Here is a 12,334-nt window from a genome sequence, read left to right on the forward strand (position 1 = left end):
CTGTAAGATTATACAAGTTTAGATCATGGTTATTCTGCTGATCCATGTTCTTGATTGTTAATCCTCCACACCCCTCACTCCTGACTTCTTCCCTTCCGAACTAATAGTCAACTCCACCACCTCTCTCTCTCTCTCTTTTGACTAAGGATCAATATTAAATAAAACAAAGGATAAAAACCCCATATCTGTAAGATTAAACAGGTTAATCCCATACATAAAAATAAAAGATTTAAATCTTATCTGCCAACCTGAATTAAAATTTGCTAAAATCTAGATTCGTTGACCTATCTAAAATCCTCAAACATTAAAACCTTGGTTGAGATAGACCTTCACCAAAGAAATTCTTCATTTGTGCAACAATTAAATTGGCACATCATCAACCTACATGGCAAGAAATAATAGAGGGTGTAACAAATAAGCCCAATTTTAGGACGTGTTGGAGACTTTGGGTATATGGAACATATTTTCCCCTTAACCCAAACTCCCTAAATAGCACCTCTTAAAGCCATGTAAGTGTTCAACCCAGTTCATTAATATCTGTTCTAATAACTTCTTCTCAAGTTACTCTTGGTCTACCCTTGATCTTTTAACTCTTATAACCTAGATCAAATCATTCCTTCTTAATCCTATATATGCTTAGGTAACCTTTGTTGCAAATACCCATACCACATCAAATAATGCCTTCTCAACTTGTCTCTTATCAGGGTCACTCCTAAATAACCTTAAATATTTTGTTTTAATTAATTTGGGGAATAGAATGCTACCCAATCATGGCCTTGTGTGGTGACCACACCTAGACACAAAACCACCTTGGGACGCCCTAAAAATCCACCTTTACATGGGGGCAAGGAGGTCATTTTCAGGCGCCCCAAGGCGGTTCTATGTCTGGGCATGGTCGCCACGCTAAGCGTAGGACCAGGTAGTGTTCTTTCTCCCAATTTTTTTAAAATTTTGAGCTCATTCATTTTACCATATTCATTTCAACTACAGTTATATGTTGTTTCTCTGTCACTTTAACATTCAATTGCTAGCCACATTGTAATTTATAGAAGGGAGAGGGTTGAGCATGCGGCCAGCTTTTGGTAAGCTAGTGACATACATCAATCATAGGGCTGGAAAAGGGAATTTTTTTCCTATGCGTTCCTTGACTGGTGTGGTTCCCTAGTGCCTCTCACAAGCGGAGGGTGGACCCCACCCAGGCAGAGTGTTCAGTCAGGTGCCCCAAGTGGGTCCCAACCCCCTCTTATGAGAGGCACTAGGGAACCGTACCAGTCAGGGAACCGTAGACGATAACGATTCCTGGAAAAGGAGGGCAAGGAGGAATTTTCCAAAGGGGGGAGAGAAGAGGATGACACATGTTGGGCACCATGGCGGTATTTCCAGCCTTTTCCCTTTATAGTTACAAAATTTACCTAAAGAGTTTTTGTGAGATAAACGCAATAAACAATTGTCAACTTCACTTTCCTTGCATTGATTTTATGAGTAACATATTCCTTGATTTTTTTTATGAAAAAAGATTCTTCATTAATTTCTCATTCTTTATTTATTATTGACATTAAATAAGAAAATTATTACTTTGAGTTTCTTTCTACTATTTACTCTAATCAGTCTAGGTTTATCCATAGTTTTACTAAAGTTACATTCCATATATTTTAGAACCTTTAGTTCCAACTCGCATCTTTTATAATTTTATTTGACAAATTTTTTTAATTTATTTTTTAATTTTAGGAACCAAAATTATATTGTTAGCAAAAAAACCATATTCATTGTAAAATTTTGCAATGAATAGCAAGTGATTTAAAAAATAATTACGCATGTCATTTGTGGATTGATGGTTTCAACTTTCAACATGAAAATGACTTATTATTTCATGTGGGTCTCAAATCCAAAAACGTAAAGCCTAAAAACAAATTTTAATGGGAGTGTCTGAATGACACATCTGGTGTATTTAGAATTTGACACTTTCTTTTAATTATCTCTTGACTTATTCTCAAAAGTTCTTTAAGATAATGGGTATAAAAGGATTTTCAAAAATAATTTGAAAGTGACATCATTATGTCATTATCAAAATGCATCATCATCATACACATTTTTTGAATATGTAGGTGAAATGACACTATTACCTCGTTGAAAAATTGTTTATCATACTAAAAAAGTGCAAAAAAAAAAAGAAGAGTAAGGCTATACATGATTTAACACCTTGAGGGATATCAATAAGAAAATCCCAATTTTAATAGATGATGGAGATGTCGGTTATTGCAAACTTGGGGAATCATTTTAAGGGAGCCCATAGAAGAGTGTGAACTAGATCTCGTTACTATGTCTTGCCTTAAACTATTGGTATATGAAAAAGTTCTCCACGATGTTAGCATGATGTTAGTGTACCATCACCCTCTCACATGAATTTTTATTTATTTTCTTTCTCTTACCTAGATCATGTGGACCCCATTTGGATTATATCCTTTATGGTGGCCATTGGTATGACATGGGAGATTCCCCAAATTGGAGTCGTGGGGAAACCTTTCCCCTTGGTATATTATTACTAATTAAGCAGCCTTAGAACCTTAGTGTTAACCACTAATGGAGGGAAGAAGCTAATGAGGTAACAATGGTGGATGAGCAACTTCTTACTCCATAAGTTGTTACTACCTACATATCACATCGATATTGTTAGTACCTACCTGATACCATGAGAGTAGTTGTTCAATAACTACTCTACGACCACTCTTCCTATAGTTGAGCTGATCAATGACTACGTACCCTTGTTCTGCCTGATTTTATTGTATGTTCTCACTCCCTAGAGCTCGAGGTGTCGATATTGGCAGAGATTTAAATTGAGTGCCATCTTCTTTGTTGGCTTGAAGGTTTATATTCTCCTTAGTCCTTTTCTTAACGATCTTGTTACTCATGACGATCTCAGCATATTGAACAAACCATGTTGGTACCGATGCTATACTTAAAACAATAAACCCCTCAAAACAACATGATCAATTTGATCACGAATCATTCTTGAGAGAAGGATCTCTAAACAAGCAACATATAAGAGTGCACCAATGAGGTGAGAAGGAGATCATTTCACATGAGGAAGAAGAAGAGAGAGACAAAAAATACTAGTGTACTCTTCATTGGCGGTGTAGAGAAACTTTTTTCTTTTATTATTATTATTATTATATACTGCCACTATCAAACAAAACACATCAGAGATCAGACTAAAAGGGTTGGTGGTGCTGAGCCGCTTTCTAGTTTCCACCCTCGTGTCTGAGAGTACTCAAGTGGAGTCCACGCCCCTCACTCCTGACTTTTTCCCTTCCAAACTCAAAAGTCAACGCCACTCTCTCTCTCTCTTTTTGTTTTGACTGGATCACTAATCGTCTTATCTGTCCTGTTGTCCTTCTGGCTTTTTTACCTGCTAACATACGCCGTGCTTCCATCACAATGATCTCACAAATGTCAAATGGTTTTTTTTTTTTTTTTTTAATAAGTTCTGTTCCAAAAGATGCGCCGTTTCCCCGTTACACCTGATTGCTTAATGCGTAGGTTAAGGGACGTAACCTCCACCACGTTTCCAGCCCCAGTCGTCGTCATCATTTTCATTCCCTCGATCACTTTGCCTATAAATAATTAAAAAGAAAGGATTACATGAGAGGAGTGGAGTGATCGTACACTCAGCTTTGGATCAGTCATGGAAGGTCTCCCTTCTGGTTATCGTCCCAACGTTGGAATCTGTCTCATCAACTCTGAAAACCAGGTACTCTTTGGATCCTCTCTTAATTCCTTTCTTTTTTTGTTTGAAATTTATACTCCATCTTTAACTATACTTAGCAGAGCAGAAATGAGATTTCCTTAAGATTTTCAGAGCCCTAGAGTTCAGAGTTCATGCTTCGTTTTTTCATCGGTTATTTTGAATTTCCGTGAACTAATTGAGAATTTGACTAGATTTGTGGTGGCTTGATGGATTGAGTGTCTTTATTTTCATTTTGAATCAGATTTGATTTTTTTTTTTTTTTTTTAAAAAAAACCAGAGAATTTGGAGTGGTTACTGGTAAGAGGTTGGGGCGTGATTTTAATCTATGCGAATTATAGTTGCTGTACTTGAGTTTAAGATTGCTTGGCTGAGTTACTGGAAAGAACAAAATATTTAAGTGGAATTCATCTGCTGGCAAAGTGGAAAGAACTTAAGAAGCTTAACCAGATTGTATTTTGATGTCTTGGATGTATACTACGGATTTAATAACAAACCTGTATTATTTGTTGCTTGTTTTGAGTGACTCTCCTTGTTGTCAGCTAAAATTAAGCCACTTCGGTATAATCATAGTTCTCTTAGAAGTAACACATCTTAATGGCGGAGAAGCCCCCCTCTCTCTCTCAACCTATCTAGCTTACTGTCCTCACAATTCATTAATTTTCATTTATCTATAAAGTTTGTTATTGCTGTTCTTTCCACAGTGTGTATGTGAATCTTATCTGTTTGGAGAGGTCCTGTGGAGCAAGGATACTGACACATAAAATCGATTTCTAAATTATTTGTGCAAATGTTACTGTTTTGAAATATCAAAATGATATAGCATCTGTCACAGCAAAAGTTGAGACAATTAAGTGTCCTTTTGAGTTTTGACCTGAGCTTCTATTGCAATAATGATGCTTGTCTCTGTTCCTTCTTTCCACTGTGTTACTACAGTACTTGCATGAATCTTCTGTTCAACCTGTAAAGTAATTCTGTGGATTTTCCATGCAGGTATTTGTGGCTTCAAGATTAAATGTTCCTGGAGCATGGCAGATGCCTCAGGTAATAGACAATATGCTTGTTTTAGAACATACAGGCACACACACTGAAAATGGAACACATACTTTACGATAGACCAGACAATTATTTGCAAATGCATAAACTGTAAAAGATTCATGACCACAGGGATAAAGGTTATTGCCTGGTCACTTGTTACATAATTGGCAAGTGCCTATAGCTTAGGTAGCTTGATGAGCCAAGTTAATTCACATTTTAATTCATTTGCAACAACAATTTAGCTTTATCCCAACTAAATGGGGTCGGCTACATGGATATTTGCCCCCCAATCAGCTCTATTCGAGGTCATACTTGATACAAGGCCTAAGCTATGCATTTCTTTCCTCACCACTTCTCCTAAGGTCATTTTAGGTCTGTCCCTGGCTCTTTTAGCTCCTTCAATCTGAAACAAATCACTCCTCTGTACTGGAGCATCCAAAGTCCTCCATTGAACATGGTCATGCCACTTCAAACGACTTTCTCATTGCTTGATCATGTATCGGAGCGACTCCCAAATCAACTCTAATATGATCATTCCTTAATTATAATTCATTTAATGCTCTAATATAACATATAACTATTCAAAATGACATTGACATATTATGTATATGCTATTATTTATGAGATGCATGTCTTTATATGATGTAAGATGCCAGATAGAGGTGTGGTGACAGAGATATCATTATTAACTTCTAGAAATACCAGGCCTACATACGGTTATGAGTATCCTCTCCTGTATGCTAGTAACATGCTTTTTAGTTTTTTAAGCCATGCATCTTGTTTAGCACTCCTCTCTTGCCAAATTGAATAATATATTTTTTTTAATATTTATGAAGTTTCTATCAGTAAGCTCATTAGAGTACACTGCTTAATTATTTTTTATGGAAAAAACAAATAAGTAAACGATTAAGATTTAAGGTAATTACAGTGGTTATGAGTTGGAATGGGAAACTCATACTCTGGAAGCATCCTTGTAGTATCTGGTACCAATATTCCAATATTGGTATATTCTGAAGTGCTAACAGTGTTCAGATATTTGGGTCATGGTGTATGTCTAAATTGATAGTATGGCCTTCAAAGAATTAAATGGCTGGACAGGATTTGTTTGGCCGACCCAAGTATTTGGAGTAAAGCTTAGTCAAATTGGTTGTGCTTATGTAGACATCCATTGTACATTTGTTAATATGGCTTTACATTTTCATTGATCTGCAATTGATACAGAGTCCGTTGTTTCCGTGTCCAGTTGCATCTAAGTATACCACCATGCAAATGATATATATCCGAGCTAATTTTTGTAGTTGTGCATGACACTAATTTGTATTGGCAATATCCATGTAGGGTGGTATTGAAGATGGTGAAGAGCCAAGGTCCGCAGCCCGTAGACAACTACGTGAAGAAACTGGAGTAGTGTCAGCTGAAATTGTGGCTGAGGTTAGTCAAGAAAAGGTTCCATATAACAGGTTACTGCTATTATAGTTTTGAATTATAACATGCCCATACATTCTTCTAAACACGGAAGAAATTTGATGAAGCTTTTAGCTTATGCATGTTAGAGAAACAAAATACGAAATAAGTGAGAATGCTGCTGCAACTTTTGGAGAAAATGCATTTATATGCCCAAGAAAGTTTCCCGGGAGGGGGGGGGGGGGTTTGAAATGGTGCTTGCTGAAGAGAAAACAGTTATTGTCTGTATTGGCATCTGTTTCCTAAAAGATAAAGAAAGAGCTATACAAGCACAGTACTGATAACTACTCGTTCTCTGTTGGTGGTGTACTTGTCTACTGTAGAGCAAGTAGCGGAAACTGTTCCTATGATGTTCTTTTGTCAGTTTGGCTTTTGACATATTCATGGCATTTATTTACGTGGGCCAATATAGATACATATTGGTTTGAGAAACCATGGAAGGTTTACAACCTTTAGTGTCACTTTCACCAAACTTGGATTGAATGCTAAAGAACGGGTGATATAAAACAGAAAAGCTATTGTTTTGATTAGAGGAAGAAGCTAGAAAATTGGCAGGCCTCTCAGTTTCTCTCCATGTTTGTTTTATTTCCCAGTGGGAAGTTCTTCTCTTGAGCCATTGTTATCGGCTTTTTTCCATGTATGCTTTATCTTGCAATGGCAATACTTATATGCAACAGCTTGAAGGAATTTTTTCAATCATATTCTGAATTTAATGTTAATTCCAGCATGGTGTGATCTCTGGATACTATTTCAATGAATTAGCGGTTTGATCTATAATTTTCCCCAGTCTAGCTTAATAAGTAGGCTGGGTAAAACTATCAGAGAGCTTTTCATACTTATGATTGGAAACTTTGTATCAGCAGGTTCCTCATTGGCTGACATATGACTTCCCTCCTGCTGTAAAGGCCAAAGTTAATCGCTTATGGGGAGGTGAATGGCATGGGCAAGCAACAAAATGGTGTGTTACACTTAACTAAAATTGCATCATTTTTGTCAACAACCATGTTAGATTAGCGTTTCTAGGAATGGAATGGTAATAATACTAAAAAAACTAATTTTTGGGGGAGAGTGACTTTTAGTTTAGGTTGCATTTGCACCTTAATTCCTTTCTACTAATGTATTATGTATGCATTTGCTTACAGATCTTAACTATGCTGCCAGAATTAACGGCTTGAATTTTTGCGAAGTAAACTTGCTTAATCAGATAGAGATTAGTTTCTGGGGTTCTGTGAGCCTTATTTGAGTCCATTCCTCATCACATCACCCATGATGTGAATTGGAATTCCCTCTGGCCTCTAGTCAAATTGTTTTGCATCTGTTGATAGTCATATTTACTATTCACAGGTCAGAGTGATCCCGCGGGACTTAATGTCCTGAATGTTTGTCAGTGGACCTTATTTACTTCACTTAAATTGGTTACTGATGGTTAATTGGATATTGATGGTCTGATCAGAAATATTGACAGTCCATTCCTCTTCACATCACTTCTGATGTGAATAGGGATAGCCTCCAATTAAATTTTATTATGATGTAACTCTACAGTCACTTGATTCAAAACTCTACGGAATAACTCTTTTACTTTATTCCCAGCTATATACTCTGCAATCTTGTTCTATAGTTCTTAATGGATTTTTTAGTTCTCATTTTGACATTAAGTTATTGTATAAGTTTCCACTATTTCTGTAAGGTTTAGTACAAAGGCTCAGTACCTTGACGAAATTTAATAAAAAACTTAGATTTTCTTTCTGTTTTGTATTGGACACTATGGAGCCATATTTGTGTTTTGAACCATCATTGATCAGTGAAGCTTTATCTATGAAACTGTACTGTTAGAGGCTTCTGTCGGCTGAAATATGTCCGCTAGTAAAATCTGTGCTAAAGGAATTGATATCAAGCCAAGCCATCTCCAAGAAAATAAAACTGCACTAGTGGAGAGTAATTGCTTAACTGTAAGGGCTGTGATTGTGTTTGTCCTCTGGTTGCAAGTTAAGCAGTGATTGCCTTGGTCTGGGATAGTCAGGTGTGGAACTTTTTTTTTTTTTTGGGGGGGGGGTGGGGGGAGAAGGACAAAAAATATTGACATGGGAAACTATCTATGTTTTAATGGCCAAATGCTGGAAGGGGAATGTGCTGGTAGAGCTTTGCTCTGTTGGTGCATTGGTGGTGATTCTGAGGTTCCGGGGTCTTCTCATTTCTCGTGAGTAAAATTACCTTGGGGGTAAGGAGATTTGAGGATTTGGTGGAGAGGAATGATTCCTGTATTTCCTTAATGGGTCATCTTGTGCCTGGACAAACAACCAAGAAAACCTTCTCTTTTCTTTTGGGAGGGGGGGGGTTATTTGTGGACAGATAACCAAGGAAAACCATATCATTTTTAGTTGCATTTGTTCAGTAGTACTTGGGAGGGTCACCTTCGTAATTGTAGAACAAAAAAATTATCACCCGATAAATGAGAAGCATTTCTTTTGAGGCTCCCAAATTTGTTGACTTAGTGGCATCGTGGTGACCATTCTTTGTTTTTTAAACCAGATTTGAAGACACAAGGTAAAGAAATCTGAAATCTTCCTGGTTAGGTCAAATAGTAGCAGATTTGGGAATCATCTCACTTTTGAGTAAGTGATAGTCACTTTGGACTCTTTTAAGTGAAGAGATGCAAAAGAGTTGTAGGGATTTAAAACCTCATGCATAACTCAGTTTGCCCTTATCATTTTCCACCCTTTTTCACCCTTCTTAATCCCAGGCATTAGGTCTGCATAAAACCTAAAATCATATTTCAATCTTTATTTAACCTCTCTACAAAAATTATCTGTAGTTGAGGGATATTTCAATCTATATATTGATAATCTCTTCAAAACTACTAACTTTTTCCAGCTGCCCTACTTATCTCATCATCCTTCTTTCTTGGACTTGAAACTCTATGCGTAAACCCTTATTCATAAACTACTACAACTTTCTCCATTAATTCCTTTCTTTTCCATATAAACCTAGTTTCTTGCTGAATGTGATGTCATGGAGGTTGATCAAAAAGGAAAAAATTGTTCTTCTCGATAACTCCCAAGGTCAATCCTGCTTCAGGATGTTTAAGCTGAGATAATAAGCTGCTGGATTGGACTCCCATGACATGAGGGGATTTCCATACTTTGTAGAACTCGAACTCCAAAATTTCAGGGGGTGAGGTTGTGTACAATTGCTCCTCCCAGACCCTGCAGTAACAGGAGCCTTGTGCACTGGGACACGCTTTGTTTTTTTTATATGAATTCTTATTAGTCATGGGTATAAAATCCAAAAGATATCACAACTAAACCCCAAGAGTGCTGATCTACACCACCTGGTCCAATATAAATTAGGTATTAGACTGCTCTTTGGGCTCTTGAGGATCCAAACAGAGATGCTAACAAGAAATCTTACCCGAGACAAGAAAGTGAACAATAGGCCATATCTCAATACTGGGAATCAAGTATGGGACAGAAGATAAATGCAGAGAAGTTTGATGGATCCTTACCACATTTGAAATAATTTTTGAATAACAAGCATGCATATTCATCTATGAAACTTTGCTGAAAATTTTCATTAGTCTTATTCAGAGTGAAAGGAATTAAGCATGAATTGCCGCAATATCTATTCAAATTTAAACATTACATATATCAATGTGAAATTGGCAGGTTTCTCATGAGATTAACTAAAGATGACAGTGAAGTCAACTTGGAAAGTGGTGAGGCAGACACCGAGTTCTCAGAGTGGACATGGGCGGATCCTGAAGAAGTCATTGAGCAGGTATGTTCCACAAACATATTTTCAAATTATATTTATATTCAGCTTATTGTTGTATCAAAGGCTTACTAGCCCATATGGGGAAATTCTGCAGGCAGTGGACTATAAGAGACCAACATATGAGAAAGTTTTGGGAACCTTAATGCCTTACTTCAATGGAAAAGAGGCATCGGGTAAAACGTAGATTCAGAACATGCGCAGGTGAAGGGTGTGGTTTTTGCTCTGTTGGTGGTTTAACTTGATAAAATTTGTACTGGAGTAAGCTTTGCATGTTTGTTGTAAATGACATAGCATTACAATCTTCAAACTTGAAATGTTGTTTAATAGAAACAGTATCTTTGGGCTGCAATCTATTTTCCTTTTATCCTAGTGCAGTGTGTGGCAATTCAAGAATAGATAGTACACCAAATAAACTTCTCAAATTCTCATGGTGATTCTAAATTATCATCTTACAGAAGCAAATAGAATTTGATGGCCTACGGTTAAAAATGTTAAGGAGCATTAAGAAGGCCTTCATGTGAAGAAGCTGGTGCTAACCCAGTTGATACTCATCAAAATCCTTCTTGTATGGTCTCCAGTTTAAGGATGTGCTTTTATAAATTGCGATCGAAATAAAATGCACATCAAATGTCTTGCTCACTTGTTCTGTATTTTTATTCAATTCAATTATTCATTTCCACAATTGATTCACTGCAAACTGAGTGTTGCAGCTCATCATATCAAACCAGTCGTAAGGAGTGCATATATATCTCTTGTGTTCTGTCAGTGCAAGGATCCTTGTAGCCGAACCCATTTAGTTGGGATAAGGCTGAGTTGTTGTTGTTTTCTTTTTTTCTTGGTTTTATCTGTTTACCCCTCATCTATTTCTCTACCTATCGCTTGTTAAGCAAAATTATTACCCCCGGCCCATTGGTACTGCCTAGCTTACCGACACGGGCAGTGTGCGTATCCCTCTCCCTATAAATATATTGGAACACAATATAGGGAAAAGCTTACAATGTTAATTTGAAACTCATTATCCAATCATATTTTTACCTTTTAAATAAATCTCGATTTATTTTACATAGGAGGATGAAAATTTAATCCTCCAATTTCATGGTGTACTGTATCGTGGTAGAGGGGGGAAAAAGTCCCATCATGCCTCCACTAGGAATTCTTTTCATCATGCCTACCGCTTTCAGCAAAGAAAAGTCATACGAGTCCACTTATCAAAATTTGGTGGATTAGTTCAATCTCATGACTTGTCATGTATTTAGACTTTTTCATTTGATTTTTCAATGATTCTTGAGTTAATACTAAAATTCACTTTCTAAATTTTTTCAATCCAAGATAGGTATTTTCTTCACCACATGGTAAGAGAAAAGAAAATCCATCAATGGTTGTTCTTTGTACGTCTACCCCCTTACGGTACCGGTTGGGTAATACCCTTGTATTATAGGGGGATCCCCTATAGAGGCCATCTCACACCCTCGCTTGTCCGAAATTTTACTCGGAAAAGATGATGATGTTGACATATCCACCAAAATTTGGCTAAACCAAATGCCACATGCAAAGAGCATGATTTTCTAATTTAAAAAGTATAGGAAAGCTAGCACAACAACTTGTGCCATTGACCGCCTACTGGGACTCAGTCCTGAGTCTATTGATACTGGATCTCACTATAATGAGTGAGTCGGGCTCACGTTCACGTACGTGAGTAAGGCAGGCTAGGAGAAGAAAAGATATTAGGGGTGAAATGAGGCCTGGTTTTTTAAAATCCCAGCCCAACCACAATCCAGCCCTGTGGTCAGGCTAAGATATCTCAACAAAGGCTCAACCCAGTCTAGTCCAGGCCTTATTGACCCTGATCATGTCAGGTAGGACCGAGTTGGCCCTAATTGACCTTGTCCGGCCTTTTTTTATTTTATTTTTTTATAGCCACTTGTGTCCTCATATGCATCACCAAAAAAAAGGGTAAAGTACACACACACCCTATAATGGATTTGGCTCCTGTCCTCCCTATAATGGATTTGGCTCCTGTCCTCCAGTGGCAGGAGCTGAGCGTCCAGCACCACCTAGGATGAAGGCACCTGACATGTTACTAATCCAACGGTAATCTGTAATCCATTTTCCATCTTTCATTCTCTCGTTCTGCCAAAACCCGACCCAAAAAATACAAAAAGCCATCCTAGATTGAAACCCATCTGATTTTCACTTTCGTTTTCCCATTCTCTGATTTTCCTTACTTGAACCAGATTGTGTTTGAATTGATGATAACCAACACATTCAATTTCTGTGAACTATTTTTTTTTCCTCAATGGACAAATAGGGAGAAAGAAT

At 37.2% G+C, this 12,334-nt stretch overlaps 1 protein-coding gene across 1 annotated transcript; it reads left to right on the top strand.

Annotated features, from left to right (window-relative positions):
- Positions 1-3,501: 3,501 nt before the first annotated feature.
- LOC122652808 (nudix hydrolase 25-like) lies at positions 3,502-10,364 on the top strand. The gene is made up of 6 exons (XM_043846672.1): positions 3,502-3,748; positions 4,736-4,786; positions 6,119-6,211; positions 7,108-7,202; positions 9,907-10,018; positions 10,110-10,364. Exons 1-6 carry the CDS (start codon positions 3,683-3,685, stop codon positions 10,197-10,199), a joined length of 507 nt encoding a protein of 168 aa, XP_043702607.1. The 5' UTR covers positions 3,502-3,682; the 3' UTR covers positions 10,200-10,364.
- The last annotated feature ends 1,970 nt before the right edge of the window (positions 10,365-12,334 follow it).

Source organism: Telopea speciosissima, chromosome 2 (genome assembly GCF_018873765.1).
Source record: "Telopea speciosissima isolate NSW1024214 ecotype Mountain lineage chromosome 2, Tspe_v1, whole genome shotgun sequence".
NCBI lineage: Eukaryota > Viridiplantae > Streptophyta > Magnoliopsida > Proteales > Proteaceae > Telopea > Telopea speciosissima.